Genomic DNA, 22504 nt, shown 5'->3' on the forward strand with positions numbered 1-22504 from the left:
AATTTTTTAGGCGAACTTTACGCGTATTTTTTACGCTAATCAATACATACACGCAAACACATATATATGCAGAATAATAATAAATATAATAATAAATTATTTTTATGAAAAAGAATTTTTTTTCCATATTACGATTTAATATACATACGTTCCTCGATTTTCCACCTAGCCTCATACATTACTTTTGATTAATATTAAAAAAGCATTCTCGATTTCGAAGTTGAGCAAGAGAGAACGCTTTATCTCGCAATATTTTCATAGCGTTCTTTACGATGAAACGTTTATCAATTATTCGCATTTAAATCTTATATGTCTACATTACCTTAATGATACACCTGCGATGTCCTATCAACATTAATTACATTCCGGAATCATAATTAAGAAGGTCGAGTGATCCCCAGAAACAAATGTCCTCTGCTGATGGAGAGCCATCACGAATAAATTTTTTATGCCACCTGTTGCTATCGTTGTCTTTCTCAAGGCTCAAAGTCCTCTCTTCTCTTCACGATCGACGTGCTACAACTAATACAAAGATTATTATGTTTAATTAGATTATAATTGCAGTGCGCAATCAATAAAACATATCGAATATCATGGATATACGTGAAAAAAATCCTGATTTATTATTGAATATAAATTATATATATATATATATAAAATTTATACTCATTCGTTCAATAATTATTAAAATAACAGTGATATTAAAATACTTTAATAGAGAGATGTTGCTGCAAAAAAAAAGAGATAAACTTATGATGAAAATTATTACAAAATATTCAGATTTCCTTTTCTTGTAATAAGTAGAGACTCGTCGAAGGGTTAAAAAACTGTGAACAAAAGCGAAGATAGGTCAATTGTAAGCGGTCGTAAGAAAAAGCGTGGATATAAAAGATCCTGGACGATGCGCTGCAAAATGAAAACGGTTAATTATGTAGGTGACCGAAATACACGAGAAATGCGTTCTTTTAATTCTTTCTTCAGCTTTATACGTTGGCACTGGCGAATCTATGAAAGATCGTCAATTTGAACGAACGTTTGATTAAACGTAACTGGAATTTGTTCCCGCCGAGTTTGTTTCTCGTCAGCATTCAGCTCGTCTACGAGCGTACTTACATCGTGCGATGACACGGCAAGTCATTCATAGAGAAATTCATTATTAAGGAGTTCCTTGAGCGTCCTCACAAAGGATCGTCTTTACATTACGAGGGAAGACTGCACCGCGAATTGTAGGAAGAGGCGAAAGAGAGTAAACACGCCGACGAAAGCCTATTTTCGTCCGCTTTCAGCATGCTCCGGTATCTCGTCGCTCTATTCATAACAGGAGTGCGCTATCAACGTGAAGTCCTGAAGAAAGCTCGATGTAGTCGTCGACATAGAGAAGTCTCTCTTCTCTATCTCTCTCTCTCTCTCTCTCTCTCTCTCATAAATATTTAATTCTTAATCACGCTGAATAGCGCGTACGCCATACGAGGCTGTGATGCCTCTTTTTGTATAGATGGATAGAAGCTCCTCCGGCTGGATGACAAGGATGAAAACATCCTCCCCCTCCCCTTCTCACCCTTATCCCTGATCGTCTACTTATTCTCGCATTCTAGCATTACTTCTAGCATAACTTATTCTAGCATTCATTAGCATTCTTGCGAAAATGGAGCACGCTTTATTATTATGCGAAAGAATCGAAAAATTTTGAAATTATATAATATCTTTTGCGCATCGTGAAATTTATAAACAGCTTGCCTGTATAAACAAACTTAAATGTATGCGTAAATGTAAGCTTAATGAAGCGTGCTTCTCATAGCGATTATACTCGACGTTCCATGATGCGCTCCTATTATTCTCATGTAAAATAGTTTTAAGTTCTCGCGGGACTCGGATCACTTTCATAACGTTATTGAGCTCGATTATTGGGTAAGATAATAATTTTTTTCAAATTGATTTTTTTTTTTTTTTTTTTTTTTTTTTTTTTTTTTTTCCCTCCTATTACGTAAAATTAGATATACGCGAGCTTATATAACACGCTCGAAACGAACGAAATACGTTCAAAGTGCTTTTCAGCCTTCAAACGTTTTAGATTTAGATTAAAGTCACATTTTATTTATACCCTAAATACATTTTCTCGTGTATTCTCGTCATATGCATATTATTGAACTATGAATAATGAGACGAGTATTGAAATCTACAATACTTTCTCCTATAATCGAATAAGCCATGTATTTACTTTTCCTGCCTATGATGAAAAATACATCTAAAAACACAAACATTGTTAGTATTACGCAAAATGGATATTGGGAAATCCGATAAGCTGTGAAATCTTAAATCAATAAAGTCTATCGTTGATAACGTCATCCTGCACGACATCTTCGAATATAATTTTCCCTGTAAGGAAGAAAACAACTAGTGTCTATTGTAAGCAGAGAGAGAGAGAGAGAGAGAAGCGAGGAAGAAGATAATTCGATCCGATGAGTGGATATATCCCCATGCCGCCTAACTACGTGACGATTTAATCCTATATCGGATTCTCCTATCCGTATCGACAAATATATTCTAGTATACAGTCACTGCTAAAGCAGGCTTGAGGATGTAGCTATAGAAGATTATAAATATGTAAACGTACATTTTCGAGATTTAGGAAGACGCAAATCGTATATATGCCACACGAAAAACTCTTACCTGAGGAAAAGTAAAAAAAACTTGAAGTCCTGTAATATTTTGAAAACTGAAATATTCCTTGTTCCGTACGTGTATACCTATACTTATTTCTTTTTTATTTCCAATATTTTGTAACGTATACTTTAAATTATTGTATAAATTAAATATAAAAATATAATTAATTGGAAATTTTGTATATATGTATTAATGATTATTGAAGCGAAATATAATGAAAAATATAATCTATCTACAAAATTTCACATATCGCAATATTATAAATTTTATATCTGATATTTACAAAAGTATTGGATTTCTTTTCACACACATTTATCTTCAATATTGCAAAAAATTTATATTCAATATTATTTACAAATATAAAACTATTTCACGTAAAATTTTGCTAAAATTTACAGATGTATATAAATAAAATAAAACAAAACATATTGAATGTTTCAGAATGCATGCATGAATATTAAAAATTCTTTAAAAAGTGAAATTTATTGCAACGGACTCGATTGCGAAACTATACATTAAAGTACGCTTTCTTCGTTCTCGCGTATTCGACGATTAGCTCTTATACGCGTTGCAAATTCAATATTCCCTCCCGCTGAAGCCATAATTATCCAATACAGAGAACGCGGAACAGAGTGTGGTAGGTGCCGGGTTAGTGCCCTGGCATGAGCATAACATCCCTTTCCCCTTCACCGGTAACGTCCGCTAGTAATTTACCTGCAATTTTGCCGGGGCCCGCGCGGAACTTCGTTTCGCGGTTAAATCGCTTCGTAATACCATCAACAAGTATTAAACGTGCAGGCTTCGTTAAGTCCTTCAGAACACCTCGCGGGATTTCTTCGCTTTTGCAGTATCCAGAAGGATAGGGTGGTAAAGTTTAAGACCCGCAGACCGTAAAATTGACCAAAGTTGCCGAACCGTCGATATATACATATATTGTATATATATATTCGTATATCGTTATTTTAGCATAACGGCCGTAATCTCTTACTAAAATCGTATGGTTTCTGCTTTGAGAACAAGAGATTGCTTGTGTATATATATAGCGTAAGAAGGATGAGTATGAGGTGCGGCGAAGAGAGGATAAGGCTGCAAGAGTAAGATGCACTTAGACGTTGTATGTAGCGGATATACTTTCACTTAATTACGTCTCTATGTAAATTATACGGGTATTGTTACTCAAGAGGGTATTTGCGCTCTGCATTAAATCGCATAAATCGAGCAGACGAGGATGGAATTTCTTGATTCTCTCGATGTATAATACAAATACATCATATAATTAAAATTTTTATTAGCTAAATTCAATAACAATACTTACTTACGTTAAAGTATATAAGTAGTAGAAAAGTGTTTCTCTTCTTGATTATACATAGCATATATCTCCAACAAAATTGCCAACATGATCAAATAAAATGGAACAATTGAGGTCTCTATGGATAAATACATGTATAAAACGCGCAACACAATAATCTTTTTCCTTTGAAATTACAATGTCATAGCTATCAATATTAACACTCAAAAATCGTTGCGTCGACACATTTATCCGATGGCCTCAATTGTCCCGTTTTATCTCGTGTCAACAAAAATAAGCTCTGCATAAATAACGATGTAGCATAAAAAATTGCGTCAGCCATGTTTCCCAGGACCGATGTTCTTTCGTATCAACCACGCCGGGTCGATGACAGACAAACCGCGAAGGTAACATCTTCCGGTGGCTACAACTTCTGTGAACAGCAGCAACGGCAGCTTTGTACCATGCAACGTCGAAGAAGGATGTATGGTTACCGGCTGCTTCGAGTACACCTATATTGAATGCGTAATACAGTTAAGAGAAATTCTCTTGCCGAAATTTCGTTGTAGGAACCTCGAGCGAGACAGAGATACTGGCAAAAGCTAATGAAGAAGAATGTGGAAGCAAAAATGACTTGATATAATTGTGATGTACATACATGCATATGCGCGTCGTATATCCATGTCTTTCTTAAATCTTTAGGAAAGAAGCAAACAGATTATAAAATGTTAGTAAAGGAGGAAATAACGATCAATTTCTAACTTAATTTTAATTGCTAATTAAAATTCATTAAAATGTCTCAGGGCACAATGTGAAAAATAAATGAATACATGCAAGAGCCTCAAAAAATATATATTAATACGATAAAAGAGATTTGCTCGCATAACAAAATCACTTTTAAGTATACCTGCATAGAATTAATTCAATCATAAAATCAATCGAGTAAAGACAAAGCTTAGCTTAGCCTTAGCTCGACAGTTTTATTATAGATGTTTACACAGTATTATAAAATTGCACTACAAATAAAATAAATTCTAAATGAGACAGGGAAAAGGGTTAATATTTGACGCAATACTATAATAGAAGAACAACACATACAACAATTAGGAAAATGTAGAATGAAAATATAGAAATGTTGTGGGCAACATTACTTACCGTGACGTACGTCTGATCCCTCTGCAACTCTGCGAGGTTCTCGTAAAGTCCCTCGAGAAAAGCTTTTCTTAGCTGCTTCGTATTCGTTCCGCAGCTCGCCTTTTCCAAATTCGCACGTTCCGCCAACGCCGCAAGCTGTTGCCTTACTTCCGACGCGTACTCCAGATTTCGATGGTGCAAAAAGTTCTCGTGGCACCACACCTTTTTCTGTGTAGCACTTCGGTATGCTCGAAACACATTCAACAGCATTACGTGATCTCCCTCAGGCGAACCAAATCTGAAAATCCCCAATGAATTGACAACATTAAACAATAATTTATTTAGCCAACTTAACAAACTGTAAAGGAAAATGCATTTTATTATATACGTATTCTCTGTAAGGAATAGTCATAAATTTTTCATCTTGATTTTATTTTCCCTTTAGGCAATAAATAGATTATGCAAGCAAGAGCCGTACCGTGAGCGTGCATTGTGAGCTTGTTCCCTTTTTGTAGGTGGATCCATAAAAATCGATTCTCCCGATAGTAAAGAAACAACGGTCAGTGCTTCCTCCAGACACCTGTGTTCCACCGACGCAAGGATCACTTTGGTAAATCGAGGATCTAATGGGAATAGTGACATCGTACGGCCGAGTGTAGTCAGCTGCGGTGGAGATCCTTTTAAAAAGGATATAAGAATGTTTATTATATATCTTGATTAGAGAACGATTCTCGTTATTCGCATCACGTTCAATACAATGGGACAAAGATATTACGCAAACAATCGCTAATTAATAATTTTTTTATATTCTGTCTCAATTTCAATATGAAAAAAATGTCTATTATACTTTTTATTTTGTTTATTAAATAATAAAAAAAAAATCAATCATTTTGTGAAAATTATGTAAACAAAATTTAATGCATTATTTTATATATGTATCTAATAATAGAAATCTCTTATTTTGTTTAACAAATAATATTTAAATATCTTCTATAACAAATAAATATACAAATATAAAAATAATTCGTACCTTTAACCGCACCTAGCTTCTCTAAACATTTCACAGCCACATCTACGCCTTCCTTAGGTGGTTTATCCATGAAATCAAAGGTAGTAATATCAACGCCAATAGCGAGCAGTTGAAGAGCAACTCCCGCGAGCGAACATCTTTGAATTTCTGGCACCGGCATGTTCTTCATTTTCTCGAATTCTTCTCGGGTGTAAGCTCTGTAACACCTACCCGGCGATTCGCGAGCGGCTCTGCCCGCTCTTTGCCAGGCTTGAGCTTGTGAAATTTTTTCAATCCTTAACATGTCTAATCCCGTCGTTGGATGATGAGTTCGCGCTTTGACAACACCGGTATCGATCACATGACGAATTCCTATATTTAATTACCTTGTCAATTTCTTAAATCAGAGATTTCAAACAATAAGTTCAATAATCGCAAACGTTATGAATTAAAGCAAATGTAATAATTTATAACATAGTTAATATCGCAATATATGTATACTCATTTCCGTTATCCCTAATAAAAATTTTCAAAAATAAATTTTCTTTATAACCTTAATAACCTTTATAACCCTATTTTATAACCTTATAATTTTTGATTTCGTTTTTATAAAAAACTTCAGCGCTAATAAAAATATTTATTATTATTTTCCATATTTTATCAAAAAATAAAATAATGAGAGCTAAACGAAGCATATATACATACCACCAATCGTGACAGATGTCTCGGCGACGTTTGTCGACAATACTAATTTCCGCATTCCCGGTGCCGAAGGTTTAAAAGCCTCTAACTGTTGGTGAGTGGGCAATGCTGCGTATAAGGGAAAAACTTTTAGCGGTGGATACTTTTGTTCATCCAATTGTTTAGCCACTTGTCGGGCGGCTATCACGGCTGCTTCTATTTCTTCTTGACCAGTCAAGAAAATCAGAATATCCTCACTGGAAAACGAAAGTCAAAGACCAAATGATATTAACAATATTGTTGTACAATAACATATTCTTGGATTCTCACACAAGATCCTAGTCCTGATTTATTTTAGAATAGACAGTTCACTTTCATGTACATAATGTAAACACATTTCATATTCCGTATTAGAATTACAAGTGTAATACTTACTTTGCAGGTACCTGACGATGAATTTGAAACGCCGTAACTAATGCGGCGAATGCATAGTCCTGTTGAGTGGAAACTGCATGAAAAATTCTCACGGGATGTTGACGGCCCTCCAGATACAACGCTGGTGCCTGGAAGTACTCTTTGAATTTATTAGGATCCATCGTGGCTGACATAATCAGAAGTTTCAAGGGCGGTAGGTTCTTTAACTTTCGCAAATTCTGCGCTCGTCTCGTCACTCCGAATAGAACGTCGGTCTGTACAGATCGCTCGTGAGCTTCGTCGAGTATCACTACCTGTCGTAAATTTATAAACTTTATTGTTCCATATAATAAAATTGTAATTACACAATTAGATAGCAGAAAAAAAATGGCATAAAAATACTGAAAGAGAGATGTAAAAATTCTTTAATGTATTTTTAATTTTTTTTCCATAAATATTTAATTAAAAGTTATCGTTAAACTTCTAAAGAAATAATAATAATTTCAATTTTATCATTTATTAAAAATATTAAAACATTTAAATATTTTATCTTTAAGTATATTGAATATTAGATAAACTGACTATATCGATTTCCGATTTTCTGAGAAAATTAAAGAAAATTTATAACATTAACATATATTTATAAAATGTAATAGTAGTCTAAAATGTCTCATATACAATTAGTAAAGAATTTCAGATCTTTCCGAAAAAAGATCGCAATCAAGCTGTTTATTTATCACTGTCTCCTGATATACAATATATTTGCGTCTTTTTTAATAATGTTATCTTAGTAATAATTATATATAATGTACCGAATAATCTGACAGGATCTCATCAGTCATTGCCTCTCGCACCATCATGCCGTCCGTCAGATATTTTATCTTCGTATGAGAGGAGGTGCAATCCTCGAAACGTACGCAGTAACCCACCAATTTTCCCAGCTTCACTCCCTGTTCTTGAGCAACTCGGCGCGCTATACTGACGGCCGCTATCCTGCGTGGTTGCGTGATGCCGATGCAGCCAGACATGCCGGCTATACCGGTCTGGAGCAACAACTGCGGGATCTGCGTGGTCTTACCGCTGCCGGTTTCGCCTATTATAATTAGAGTAGTGTGCCGGCGTATCTCTTCCAATAATCTGAAAATCCACAAGCGCGATCGCTCCATTTAAACAATGATTCGAAGACAAATAAATGATAATATTATAAATAATAATATTGTATATAATATTAGAATATATATATATATATATATATATATATATATATATATATATATATATATATATATATACTATAATACACATAAAATGTATTTTGTATTCATTAATAAAATATTTATTATTATTTTTACTGCAGAAAAACACAATCATTGGCGCTTTATATGTGTATAAATAAATTAGGCAATGTTTTCACATAAATAGATTCTGTAAAAAAATAAAAAAATAAATAAAAAATATATACACACAATAGTTTCCCCTAAGAATAAATACCGCTTGCTCAAATGAGATATATTCATAAGAGTGAATGAAAAACTCTAATGTTATTCCGTTTTTGCTTACGGAATTATAAATTGTTTCATATGCGCAATACATTACTAGATATGATATTGTCAAAAATTTTAAAAACTTCAGAATTTTAAAATTAACCGGCGAAGTTAACGATTTTTTAAAAGCTAGTTCTTAAATTTTTTTTACAGATTGCATCAATGAATCGAATTATTTGATAAACAAAATTATCAGTGCTCGTGTGCGAGTATCTACCTTATCGAACAGGAATATATATATATATATCAGAGTTTCCCCTTCTCTCTCTTTTTCTCTCTATTGACTAAACATTTGTAAAGCTTGTATGTACATTGTATTCCTCCATTTTGAAACATCCTGTATACACTGCGTGTATACAAATAAACGTCATTGTTTTATATATTTATATCGACGCATATGACAGTATGACACGTGAAAGGTATATAAAAGAAAGGAACGTGGTCTTACCTTTTACGATGCATGTAGACGGGCAATGATTTTCTCCGCTGATGCATACTAACGTTCACCTTATCGTTGGTCTGTATTGCGTTCGTAGAATTGTTGCACTGGTTATTTTCATTCATTTTTTGCACTTTGTTGGATTTTTCATGAAACACGACAGTATTGGGCCGTTTGAGGGCCATCTTGGACGACTTCCCCATCACGTTGTACTTGGAATCTGCGTCGTCGTGGACCCTCATCTCGTAAACTCCTCGTGCGCGAATATGCGAAATATCGTTCGCAGCACGATCAGTAGAGTAGCATCAAACACGTGTTGCACACTACAGCTGTTTCTGGTTTCTTCATCGCTGCTTGAACTTGAACGCCCTCTCGGCAAATATGGCAGTAGCACTGCAGCAATCATGGGACTTTTGCATACTGTATGTTGGATGCAATGATGGGCAGAAAAAAAGCGGGAAATTTTGATTAATTATACTTTTAGAATAAACGAAACCATCTGTATAAAAGAGACAATGACTGCGTTCCGGAATTCATTGGCAGTAATTCCAGAACGTATACACAGCTATAATATGACAGCAAATAATTATACGATATATATTTTGTAAATATAACATCTTTTAAAATAATCTTTTCTAAGAAAAATATCAATTATTTTGTAATACTTAAAAAATATAATACTGATCATAATATCGAATTTCTCTGTAAAAAATGATCCATATAAAAATTATACAAGAAGCCTCTATTTCACGAGGTTATAAATTCTTGCAATTTTCAGGATTAGGGATTTAGCTTCGCACAATTATTGTTTCAATACATTATTTTCTTTTTTTACAGAGCTTCTATATATATATATATGAATTATAAAATGACATATATATATTAAGTTTACTAAAAATTAGACAAAAAATCTATTACAGTTGAAAAGGAGGTGACAGTTTAGGACTATCAAATTTTATTTTTCATTAGTTCATTTAATATGAGGAATATATACATATTTTTAAAGGTAAATTAAGACTTTTTTTTTTTTTTTTAAGAGAACGATATTCTAATTTTATTTTACTAACATTATAAAGTTAGTTGAGATATTTCAAAGAATATGGATTAAATTTTCTTGATATAATCAGAGAGATCGGACATTTATTTATTACAATATTACATCAAGTTATATTATATATGACAAGATATATGTAACATTATCTTATAAATTAAGATTAAGTAATCCCGTAACGCTTCTAAAAAATAAAGATAGGGAATGACTCAATAGTTCTTAATATTCAATGGTAACTGTGACACTTAATCATATGTCATTGTTTTATATAAAATATATAAATTGATATTAATTAAAAAAATATTTCGACAGATTGTTAAAACAGAATTTCGATTTAATTGCATTACGGAATTATCACAGATCAAGCTGTGTATAATAGGAAGACACAGTGAACAAACACTTTAACGAGATTTAAAAACTCTTTTACATATCTATTTATACATAAATTTTCAACTAGATTGTGCGTATCATCGTAATGCTCGATGAATCGGTGTTACTGCATGTGGTGGTACCTACAATTTAGAAAGGTTATTTAATATTAAAATAAAAATTTATATTTTCGAGTTATTAGTTATATGATATCAACGTAATACAAAAAATATACTTTTTGTAACATTAAATAATATTAGTAAAATAAAATTAGGATATCGTTTTCTTTTTAAAAAAATACCTTAATTTACCTTTAAAAATATGTATATATTCCTCATATAAATTAAAAATATATATAATATCTTAAAAATATATATGTCTTAAAATAGATTTACCATTGCACCAATGCGAGATAAATAACGGTTTCGTATACTGATATCAGATTGTGGTTGCATAAGACTATCCGCTGAGAAATCCGATGTACACTCCGACGACAATAATTTTTCTCGTTCTAAACTCTCAGGCGTACATCGAAGTGTCTCATATCGTTCTCTTTGTCCTGGTGTCATATTGAGATAACCACCGCTTGTTGCTATGTCCGATACCCAGATTGCACCAGCGGTTATCAACGAAACTGATTGCAATAAGTGAAATATGTTGTTTGTAAAATTTTGCATTACAACATGCGAAAACGCGCGCTAACTATTTGGATTTCAAGTTTACAAAAATGCTCACCCCAAAGCCAACCGAGGAAGAACATCTCGAGCATTAAATATCCTCCTTTGTCGACAATTATGCCAGCTACAATTGATACTACAGCAAGACCTAAATTTTGTACAGACTGCGCTCTGCAAGAAAGCAAATTATATATCAATATTTTCTTCACTATTAAACATTATTTCGCTAAAATGAGCAATAAAAATTGTGCTTACATTCCATAAGCAGTACCAAGTTGATGCTCTGGTGTGACAAGAGCGATTAAAGGCCATAAACTGCTAGCGAGCATGGAATATGCCAATCCCATGAGAACCATACACACATAAGGATTCAAATAGGTAAATGCGAGTAATCCATGTGCAAGGATAGTCACACAGATACTAATAAACACCCATAATACATTTTTCCCTGTTCTATCTACTAAGTAACCTAACACAGGTGACCATACCGCTGATATAGAATAAACGAGAGAATTCACCGTGTTTGCAGCAGATGGATCGTATTTGTATTTCCGTTCAAAAAATACTCTAAAAAAAATTAATGAAATATTAACTTGTTTTCTAATATGTATAATTATAAATGAAGAGTAAGAATAAGTTAGTTTCTACTCATATGGAATGAATCGCGTAATATAATATCGTTATCAACATTATTCTGAAAAATATTTTATACGCTTGATTGATACGATTATAAAATCGTTTTATATAATAAGTGTTTACGCTATCATGCACTTACTTTCCTAAAGCGATAAAGGGGAATATTGCAACGTAGTAAGCAATGCAAATGAGCGCAATCAACCAAAAGATCGGCTTAAAATCCTTGACGTCCTTTAGACTAACAACTTGTGGTTCTTGTCCCTCTCCTCGTCGGAGCAATCTTTCAGCGCGTTTGTCCATGAAGCCTAATATACACGCGCATATCATCGACATCACGCAAGTTCCAGCAGCGAGAAAGAGAACTACGCCGATGCACTCTGGGCCCTTATAATATTTAGATACATAATTGTATATTGGCTCCATTACTAAAAAGTTTACGGTCGATCCTACTCGCGCAAAGCTCAACTGCAATCCAAACACCATGTTTAATTCTTTACCTTTGAACCAAAGGACTGCATAACTGTTCTGGGCAACTGCCAATGATTCTGCACCGATTCTGGAAGGAAAGAAAAAAATAGTTCTTGATTCTATGATTTATAAATGGATACGCAATAATTGTAATATTTAAATAGACACATACCCAAAGACAAATCGGCCGAGCATCATTAGCCAAAAAGCATCAAAAAAGGCACCGCTTGCAAAAATGATTTGGCCAATCAACGTGAGTCCCATATATATCACAGTACCTAACCGAATTCCAAAGACACTGTCCAATAAAAATCCACCAATGAAGCACAAAATGACATTCGGCCAGGAATATATAGAATATAGCAAAACAAATGTGCTAGTTGACATATGTAAGTCAGTTTTAAAATTATCCTGTAATGCTCCAGGATTATCAAAACAAAAGTACGATCCTAAAATAAAGGATAAATATCTATTAAAGTATTTGCTAGAGCTAGAGCATAATCTTGTAAAGAGAGAGAAACACATTTCTTAAAAAGAAATTTATACATTAATCTTCTACAATTAGACGAATTAAAATTTACTAAAAGATTTACAGTTCATTAAATGAAAGTAGTATTATCATATATGCATAATTTCATTATGTGTCATAAATTCTAATATCACACAATATATGGCAAATACTGAGAAAAGCATGATAAATCATACAAAGAGAGCATTCATGATATGCCTTATCTAAGCAGTGTGTTAAATTTTGCTCTATAATTAATAACGCATTTAAGAAAGCATATAAGAGAGAATGCAAACAATTTCAATTGCATTCCAACTAATTTTTTTTTATTGTTTGATGTCTCTATTTTTAATTTTAACTATTAAATTGCAACTAAAAATTTTCTTATAAATATTTAAAAAAAAAAGCATTAAATAAATATTATTATGTACTATGTTTTTCTTTATAAATGTGGCTAAAAGAGGCTATCTATATTCCCATGAAATATTAGAAATCTTAATATTAAATAAGTGCAACATATATAAAAATCAATATTAAAAAATGTGTATTGCACACAAATAAAACAATAAGAATTAGATAGTTTCATTTAAAATAAAATGCATTTTTAAATAAAGATATGTCCCAAGTAATATATAAATACAAAGATCGCGATCGTCGTTATCGACGCGATAGCAATTCGCTCTTTTGACAGTGACACCGTTTCAGCTGTAAAATCACAGATAAAGAAGCGACGCGTTGCGTAGAGTAAACAACGCATCCGCGAAGTCAATTCATACCGAATCCGAGTAGACACATGAGCGCCAGGCCCAAAAATCGGTAGGGCATTTTCTTGGGACTGCAACATCCTTGTAGGGCTACCTCGTCCTCGGACCTGTTCATTTCAGTGCTAACAGAGTTTTCCGTTACACCTCCCTCCATGCTTCGTTGTTATGGTCTGTTGCTTTGTTGTCGTCCAATATCGAAAGAGCTTATACGTTACATATGTCAAATTCAGATAATCTGATGCACGTGGCAGTTTCGTCCTTTTTCTTTCACATCGCACGATTATCGAGATCGGCGGCACTGTGATCGAAGAACAACACCGACGGATTACTGCCAGTGCATCCCGCAACAGCCCAGTACCACGATTGTTGATTAATTTGTCAGTCGACGCGCGTATGCGTCATCCTACCAAAGCCCGAGACTCCGAGATATATCATATATCAGATGCAGGCTAGCGGGCTAGATTTTACGCGCATGTACGACAAAATCCCTATAAGGTGGAAGAAAAACGCGTACCAATGGAACGAAAGGAAATAACTAATTTTCCTTGCGCCAACGTATTCTTGACAGTATGACAAAAATAATTATAATTTATCGCACAATTTTTATAGTATAATGTTTCGATTATGTGATTCGATAAAAATTATATGCAGAGCGTTTTCAGAGCGATTCTTCTACATTTTTTTATTAAATTACCGAATTATTGCTCAATTGTATTTGCAATGATTCGCACATGTGGAGATTTCAATTAATAGCAGAAACAAATCTGTAATAAATTTTATCAAATATTATCTCAATCCATAAGAATTTTAATCATTATATTTTACGATTATTGCAAGTCTTACTTTCCATTTCTAAATATTGTAAATTGCACTTATTTTTCCAAACAAACAGACTTCCTATAATCGAAATTACATTAGAAGATGAATAAGTTTTTCATATATTCGAAAACAATAACATTAAATTAGATTTTCATACATTTATTGTAAAAAGGTAACTTATGAGCTTATATGCGATCGAGATACTTAAAACTAGTTAAAATTCGAACCATCAATGAACAATCAGATGATAGAAAACCTTGGTATCGTCAAGTCCTTAGTTATTTACTCAGTTAACTTAATTAATAAGTTAACTATATAGAGCTAACCAGTAACTTCCTCGGTAGCGCCTTCCTCGAATTCAAGTTTCACTTGACATTCCTCGGGAAGTCCCTCGACATCCACTTCCGTCTCAGGTGCGTTCAGCATATTGAGCGTTACTTCCGCTGATTTTCCTATTAGACTTTGATTTCCCGATGTGGACTGCTGTTTAACGACCTGTTGCTGAACTAATGTCGATTGTTGTGCTTGCTGAGGAAGAATCTGTTGTTGCCTGACGGATATTCCGGCTTCTTCGAACGCCTTTTTCTTCAGGGTGGTCCGTATCTGAGAACTGGAAAAGAGAGCAATACGTTTGCTGTTCAATTCAGGCATACCTCAATGGCAGCCTTTGAAAACTTACACCGTCCGACTCTTGATGTGCTCGCTTATTCTGTTCAACTCTTCGCTGAAAGCCCTTACTGAGTGACGGAGCATCTCAATGTCCTCCTCAGTCCATTTACTATTGAGGGGGATAGGAAATTATGAAAAGAGCATGGGGTCTATAATAGTTATACAGAATAATACTCTGATAGTGTACATTGCATATTTGTTGAAAACATGAAAAGCTACTTTGTGATTATCTTGGGCCGTGTTCCGATATTACTGCCAGTACTGAAAATCTATAATGTACGTTACGTAAACTATAGATTTTCAATACTGGCCGTAATATCGGAACGCAATATTGGATACATTGAAAATAACATATTCGCGCGATATAATAAACAAAATTAATTATTTAAATAAACAAGAGCGTGTTAAAATAGGAACTAATCTTTTTTTATAACATTACAAAAATATATTCGATTATGCAATTTATAGAATAATAAACAAAAAGCAAAAAATTCCCCTCCCCCCCCCCAAAAAAAAATCAAAAACTTAATTCAATAACATCTGCTTATTTATTCTCATAAACATCTGTGATCAGTTTTCTAATTCAAATTGTAAAAACATAATGAAAACAAAATTTAATAATAATATGATTTTCGTGAAAAATTATCAGATATCTCGCTTTGCCCTCTGCAAATGTCATGCTAAACTCTCTCTTACTTTCTATCTTTTGTCATCCTCAAACAAAGTTTAATGTACACTACCAAAAAATCATTCTGCACTATAAACATCGTCATAATAATCGTGACAAAATCATAAATATTTCATGTCACTTTTGCTTGTTATATTAGAGACGATTGTTATTTTCGGACATCCTGATAAGATTAGAAACTTATATTTTTCCATCACTAAACAATATTCCATTTTATAGATCGCAATAATATTTTCATATTTAACTTACCCTGCCAGTGAGTCGGATGTTGGATGCAGCTGCATTGTGAGTTCACCCAGCTTGTTAAAGGCCACACCAGCTGCGGTGAAGATTTCACCCACCTAAAAACAAATAGATTAAATTTTTTTTTTCTAGCTGTTATGTGTATTCGTTGTTAATGATAACTACATTAAAATTTCTCTCATCATCCGTTATATTATAGTTAATATCATATTAATACAAGGTTAGATAAAAGTTATCTAAAAATGAACCGCGAATTAAATATAAAAGTTATGAACAGAAAGCAGCACATAAATAGGGGAAAAAAAAAAACTTTTTTTTTTTTTTTAAATCAGAGTGTAAGCATCACCGGCATATAATTGCTTAACCTAACGGCACGATATTTATTACTTTTTTTTTTATACAAACTATATATAATATATTTTAAATACAGTACGATCTCCGCGCAAATATCAAATTTATTAATTAAAATATTTTTACAAAAAAAGTACAAAATTGAAGAATAAATCAAAGAAAACCCTTCAACATAACATCGATCTAAAAATCTGCGATTTCCTCGAGTTGGAGGCTTTATTTGAAACATCTCTTTTATTCCTGGATTTCTTCAGCATCGCACACGACTCGCGAAAAAGATTTGAAACACGAAATACAAAGGAACTGATCAAAATCATCAACAACGGCTTTTATATTCACCTTGCTCGCAGAGTTCATGTTGTTGTTATTGTTGTTACATTCGATTACAACCGTTCCAACGATAGTGACATGGCGGCGACATTGGTACCCCATTACTGCCATCTCGTGTCTCCTTTGCGAATCTCGTTCGCAAATTTTGTTCTGTTTTACCATTACTCGCTGTGTCAAAAATCTTTACATCCTATGTTGACTATATTGATTCGATAAAAGATTATACCTCGTATAAATATTTATACATTGTGTATTAATATTTAAAATTGGGAGTTTAGGCAGTATTTTTTTTTTAGATATCCTATTTTCTTAAAAAATGCATCTCGTTTATAATAGAAATTATAATTGTATACGAAACACAAGTTATTTATTCACACACATGTACATTATTTTTTTATCTTCTTCTTTAATAAATCTCTTTTTACTTTTTTAATCATAATATAAAAAATGCAGCAACTTTCTTTCTTAAAGGGAGTCGATCCCTTTCATAAAACGAGTTGATTTTACGATCGCTACTTTCTTTCGTAAATCAAAAGCGTGCGTCCCCAATCGTTACCCGCGGTGACGGCGATTTTTCGAAAATCGCACAGCCTAATCAAAATATCCTCGATATGCTGCGTCGGATTGCCGGTGTACTTTAGTTCCTTCAGCAACGGAAAGTCCTCCGATTTCACTCTTCGCAGCCTTCTCGACGCGTTTCTGTAACATTTCCAAGGCTGCGGCTCGATAACAATCATTTCCGATAGATCGCAAGCTTTTCGTAGAAATTCCTCCAGACCGTCGTCGCCATAATTTAGATGAATCCACATAGTGATCGAGAAGCAGAATACCACATCGAATCGCGTCTTGCGAAGCTGCGCCAGATGCTTCCTCAACGTCTCGCCGCAATCATCGGACAAAAAATCCAGACACTCGAAGGTAAGGCGATCCGGGCGTCGATTACCTTCGCGCGCTCTCTCGATCAGAATCGGATCGAGATCCACACCGATTAAAGAGATCTCGGGACACTGATCTTGGGACATAGTCTTCTCGAGGAAGTCGTATAACATGTATGTGAGATTCTGCAAAACACGTCGTTAATTAAGCAGAATTAAATATAAATATACAAGATATATTTAAATGCATTCTTTCAATTACAGATTGCAAAGTCAAATTTAAAATTTATATTTATTTAGCAAAAATTTTGTGGAACATTCGTCGTAATTTTTTTTATTGTCATTATTGAATAAATTTAAAAGTTATATTTAAATCTTTTAGACTGACTTTTGCTTTCTTAAAATAAAATAAAAAGCTAATATTAACTGAAGAAGAGAAAAAAGAATTGTTATTAATATAATAAAGCCAGCACTTATAAAATATCATAAATTAATGGCTTATACGTATGTATTAGTTAATGGCGATTCTTCTTAATAGGATTTTCGTCTCAAATTATCTGAAATGGGAAAGAAAACACGATATTTGCGATCCGTATAATTGGAAAGACACTTTAATGGAAAGAAAAACGAGCAGACATGCAGGAAATTTCTAGAACAAGGACACAAAAGATACAAATTCCGGAAGCGGATGACGCGCGACCGCTACCTAAAAAGGGATAACTCGACTCAAAATTAGACGCGCCGTTTGTAGTTTCAGATCACGAAGGCCAAGTCTCATCCCGTTTTGGATCCCCGACAGATGTGCCGTTCTTACCCCGGCGTTACAGCCGACGTCTAGACCTATGTATTTCCGGGCCGGATGAGCGTCCCGTCGTCGCTGCCACACGCCACGCGGAAGTTGCCGCACGCGCTCTTCCGCAGGATGGAATTGGTAATAATTTATGAAGTTCCCGTGTCTGATAGCGCCCGGATCCGTTTTCTCGCCGCTACTCCCGTCGCCGCTCATTGTGTGTTTAAAATTTAAAAAAAAAAAAGAGAGAGAGACAATCTGAAACATACAATAAATGTGTGGAAATATTATTACGCACGGGCTAAGCGACTTTACTTGTCTTTATATAAATATGATGATGAGCGTATTAAATGACTCCGAATATGTTTACGCGATATAATTTATTACGTTTATCAATATAGATCCATCAATATATTAATATTAAAACTTGGAAATAGTAAAACATATATATGCACATATTTTACTAAGGAATTATTAATAAAATTTTTAAGTAATTTTATTTTCGACTGTATAAAACGGAGAGAAACTCGCAGAGATTTTAAAGTGTATATATGCGTGATTTCGAAAATCAAAGTAAAGATCGAATAGGAGAATGGATTTCTATCACAACTCAATTCTTTTTCAACTCTCAGTTTAATGTATGACAGAAATGAGTGCAATATTGCGTATAATACTGCAATAGTATGTATACGATCGTGGGTGACGACGGCAATGACGACGTTAACAAGCGACAAAGAGACAGAAAGAGTATTAGAGGAGTAGAGAAGAAGAGGAGAAGAGGAGAAAAGAGAGAGAGAGAGAGAGAGAGAGAGGGGGGGGGGGGAGGAAGAGGAAGGGAGAGAGAAAAGAGAACAGAGATTACGAGAGAAGGTCAGGGGGACCAAGAGCGGAAGGATTGAACGGTTAATTCGTGTCCGCGACCTAAATAATTGTAACCTTCGATTAAGAAACGACGGCGACCATGGAAGATTATCGATAGATTATTTTAACTATGAATAATCTGTCATTGATGACTCTGAAAAGGAACTAAAAAGCAATATTAAAGAAATACTGAAAAAAATTATCAAAATTTGACAAGATATTAAAAGATACCAAAGATTATATAGAGCAAACTAAAATAATTTAAAATAATAAAAAAATGTATTGCGTAAAACACAAATCAAATATTCTTTTTTTATCCATTATTAAAGATTGAGAAGCTTCGTTTAGAAAAAAAAGATATAAGCAAGCATAATTTAAAATCTAATTTCAAAAAGTAGTGATCGATTAAAATTATTTTTGCATCGATAGAGATTTTATATGTCAAATTTAAAAAGATGTGGATCTTTTATTTATAGGATTATTTACGGTACATAAAAAATAACATTACCCGGAACATTTCACTGAACAACCGAAATATATATTTGTACCGCCTAGAGAAACAACTCGTATTGAAATTTTTAGTCTTCGCAATTTTATTTGTCACTTTTGCGCTTTATCCTTGATCCTATTCGTTTTATCCTCTATTTTCTAACGATGTCAAAAGAGAGAGAACAATCCAAAAGGCCAATCCAAAAAGCGTCCATCCAGCAAAAAATCACTTTTGTCTATTCTTGCAAAGTCACACGACGGACAATATAATACCTTTCCAGGAGACGCCTTTCCGCCGAAGATTCGGTAAATATTGAATCCGGCGCGGCACGACAGGGAGGCGCGCGGTCCATCGATCTTTCATCGCGTTGCCAAATCCTTTCGAGGCATATATACGGATTGCTAAATCCGAGCCGAGATCGTGAGGGCACGGTACCCACGTGCCCATATGTGTGCTCACGATTGTGTACCAACACATTATCGCACATTGCCTGGCGCGGTAAAATTTATCGAATTAAGAAAGCGATTGGATTCCAGGCTCCTCTTGCCTTCGTGAGAACGCATAGGCGAGCCCTCGTTGTCTTATGCGTTTCGATTCGTGAAGGAATTGCTCGTTACTTGCGTAATCGTTTTGTCAGTGTTAATCGTAATCATTATAGCGAGGAAAACGATACACAACTTGCTTGGTATCTAATTACCTCGCGTCGTGCGTCCGCGATTATAGCTCAACGTAATTAGCCGAATAATTCCGGACTTGTATGGCGATTTAGCGCGGAATTTCTTGCGGGAGAGTATATAATGATTGTCTCTATACTATATTGTCGATCGCAACGAGTATTATGATCTGCCTGTTGTATACATCTGCGCGTGGATTGCATCAGTTACATTGGCGCTGATACGACCTCATTTGCGTCGCAGATGCATATGTTCGTTGAAAAAAAGCACCTAAGCGAAAATTCAATTTCTCAACTGTCGTCGAACTGTTTCAAATTTGTTCAAATATTAATTAATCATTATTGCAATCATTATTATTATACAAATAAAATAAACGAGAAATCAATAAGGATGCTCTGTGTGTATTTTTTCAAATAGATGTACGTAAATATATGGATGTTTATGACAAAAGTGACAAACATTTTTTTTTTTTTTTTTTAATTCGTATAAGAAATATATCGTTTAAGACGGCAAAATAAAAAATTTTGCGACAAGAATATATATATAAAAAATTTTATATTACAAATATATACAATATTACATAATTACATACGTGAACATGCGAAGTGGATTTAATGTTGCTCGCTTGCATTCCTACGAGTGTTCGGTAGAAGCATCTCACGACACGGGACATTGAACTCACGTGTGTCGTCACAAGTGCCACATAAATGACACGATCGCGATTAGTCATCTGAAATCAACATCGTCTTCGATCTCAAAAGGGAACGCCTAAGGGCATTCTCTGTCGTAACAAGCTATCATGTTGGGCAACGCGCGCATAATAATCCCGAGACGATTCGTCTCACTCGTGAGATCAGTTTCTTCTTAACGCATAATTTTCATAATGGTCTTTTCGTCATCAAATTCCAAGATTGATTTATATCTAAAAAATTAATTCCAAGATTGATTTATATCTAAATGATTAATAAACAATTCGTCAATTATGTCTATAATTTAGAAACAACTAGATATAGAAACAGCGGATGCACAATTCAAATGTTTCTTTTAACGAATAAAGATTCAAATACGAAAAAATTATAATAGCAATGACAAAAAAATCTCACGATCTCCTATCCTAACGCGAGATTGCCTATATATATATATATAAACTACTATGTGGCTTTCGCGAGAGAAAAAAACGAAGGGGTATAAGCGCGTCTTCTCGTAGCGTGTGGTCGTCGATCGGAAAGCGGTCAATGGCATGGGAGAGGGGGCAGCTGCATGGACCTTTTTGCTCTGCGATCCCTTCTTTCCTGTATCGAAAAATCGTGATGTTAGCCAGAGGTTCGCTCGGAGAAGATAAAGTAAAATATGTCCCGGAAGTCGTTCGTAAAGCGATCCATTACCGCGTACATCCGGCGCATTCATTCGTCGTTTTTTCCGCGGTCCATTCATAGTAAATCCGCTTTTTCCGGATTTTCGTGTCCTATGTCGGCTATGACAAACAAATCGACGCTGACAATCTCCCGACGACAATGCGCACGACAAAAGGCGGACACCTTGTTTAAGCCGCTTCGAAAGAGGCGTTCCGGGGTGTGTACGGTTACCTTGAAAAATATCGGTATTACCTCCGAAAGAACAAGCCGATTGCCGTCACGTGCGTGCGTCTTTCGATTCTCCGCACGAGGGATCGACCGTGCAGTTAACCGCGCAAACGACTTAATCCTTCATCGAAGGTTGTGTTTTCTTTTTTCTCCACTTTCCGCGATCTAAGATATTCCTTTCAAAAATACTGTTCGCTACACTGTCAAAAGATATTTAAACACAAAACTATTTTACAAAAATAAAATCCATAGATGCAAACGTATATACTTAAATCTTTTTTATTATAGGAAATATTATTATATGTAATATTATTTCTCTTTTAATTAATAGATTGAATTACAAGAGAATATATAAAAAAAAATAATAATAATTAATAAATAAATGCTGCATCTTTTTAAAACTCCTTATCTCTCAAATATTGCACTATATAAAAAAAAAAACGACATACATAATATGTATGTTATCTATTTCCTGTTTACATTAG

The 22504-nt window shown here is 34.1% G+C and overlaps 5 protein-coding genes across 5 annotated transcripts in view; all 5 read right to left on the minus strand.

Annotated features, from left to right (window-relative positions):
- The window catches only part of LOC138940015 (neuroligin-1), a 36475-nt gene extending 35958 nt beyond the window's left edge, over positions 1-517 (minus strand). The window contains exon 1 of the mRNA XM_070308469.1: positions 323-517. The gene's annotated coding sequence lies outside the window, so the exon portion shown is untranslated. The remainder of the gene's footprint in view (positions 1-322) is intronic.
- A 3464-nt stretch (positions 518-3981) lies between these two features.
- Ath (ATP-dependent RNA helicase DHX33) lies at positions 3982-9588 on the minus strand. Its single transcript, XM_070308471.1, is given in 9 exon segments — positions 3982-4464; positions 5108-5384; positions 5565-5763; positions 6117-6467; positions 6801-7033; positions 7212-7504; positions 8003-8327; positions 9183-9474; positions 9477-9588. Coding segments are annotated over 9 exon segments (2250 nt in total). The 5' UTR covers positions 9580-9588; the 3' UTR covers positions 3982-4287.
- A 724-nt stretch (positions 9589-10312) lies between these two features.
- Positions 10313-14127, minus strand: LOC138939688 (lysosomal dipeptide transporter MFSD1). Its single transcript, XM_070307747.1, has 7 exons — positions 13659-14127; positions 12547-12823; positions 12046-12462; positions 11526-11837; positions 11329-11441; positions 10989-11227; positions 10313-10736 (listed from the first exon to the last, which is right to left on the minus strand). Exons 1-7 carry the CDS (start codon positions 13798-13800, stop codon positions 10692-10694), a joined length of 1545 nt encoding a protein of 514 aa, XP_070163848.1. The 5' UTR covers positions 13801-14127; the 3' UTR covers positions 10313-10691.
- Positions 14128-14628: 501 nt separating this feature from the next.
- Positions 14629-16980, minus strand: LOC138939828 (chromatin complexes subunit BAP18). Its single transcript, XM_070308032.1, has 4 exons — positions 16756-16980; positions 16072-16163; positions 15145-15243; positions 14629-15075 (listed from the first exon to the last, which is right to left on the minus strand). Exons 1-4 carry the CDS (start codon positions 16906-16908, stop codon positions 14787-14789), a joined length of 633 nt encoding a protein of 210 aa, XP_070164133.1. The 5' UTR covers positions 16909-16980; the 3' UTR covers positions 14629-14786.
- Positions 16981-17080: 100 nt separating this feature from the next.
- LOC138939827 (probable RNA methyltransferase CG11342) lies at positions 17081-21358 on the minus strand. Its single transcript, XM_070308031.1, has 3 exons — positions 21029-21358; positions 18436-18669; positions 17081-17807 (listed from the first exon to the last, which is right to left on the minus strand). Exons 1-3 carry the CDS (start codon positions 21164-21166, stop codon positions 17259-17261), a joined length of 921 nt encoding a protein of 306 aa, XP_070164132.1. The 5' UTR covers positions 21167-21358; the 3' UTR covers positions 17081-17258.
- Between the last annotated feature and the right edge of the window lie 1146 nt (positions 21359-22504).

This window comes from Polyergus mexicanus, unplaced genomic scaffold, assembly GCF_030449975.1.
Source record: "Polyergus mexicanus isolate NDT 795.1 unplaced genomic scaffold, iyPolMexi1.0 SCAF_15, whole genome shotgun sequence".
Classification (NCBI taxonomy): domain Eukaryota; kingdom Metazoa; phylum Arthropoda; class Insecta; order Hymenoptera; family Formicidae; genus Polyergus; species Polyergus mexicanus.

Coding starts and splice junctions, on each gene's coding strand:
- LOC138939688 (XM_070307747.1), bottom strand. CDS start 13,800: ATGGAGGGAGGTGTAACGGAAAACTCTGTTAGCACTGAAATGAACAGG. Junction 12,824..13,658: donor CATGTGTCTACTCGGATTCG/GTATGAATTGAC, acceptor CCTTTATTTTAG/GATCGTACTTTTGTTTTGAT. Junction 11,838..12,045: donor CCCTTTATCGCTTTAGGAAA/GTAAGTGCATGA, acceptor AATTTTTTTTAG/AGTATTTTTTGAACGGAAAT.
- LOC138939828 (XM_070308032.1), bottom strand. CDS start 16,908: ATGGTAAAACAGAACAAAATTTGCGAACGAGATTCGCAAAGGAGACAC. Junction 16,164..16,755: donor ACATGAACTCTGCGAGCAAG/GTGAATATAAAA, acceptor ATTTGTTTTTAG/GTGGGTGAAATCTTCACCGC. Junction 15,244..16,071: donor ACATCCGACTCACTGGCAGG/GTAAGTTAAATA, acceptor CCCCCTCAATAG/TAAATGGACTGAGGAGGACA.
- LOC138939827 (XM_070308031.1), bottom strand. CDS start 21,166: ATGACTAATCGCGATCGTGTCATTTATGTGGCACTTGTGACGACACAC. Junction 18,670..21,028: donor AATCCACTTCGCATGTTCAC/GTATGTAATTAT, acceptor TGTATGTTTCAG/ATTGTCTCTCTCTCTTTTTT. Junction 17,808..18,435: donor ACGTCGGCTGTAACGCCGGG/GTAAGAACGGCA, acceptor CGTGTTTTGCAG/AATCTCACATACATGTTATA.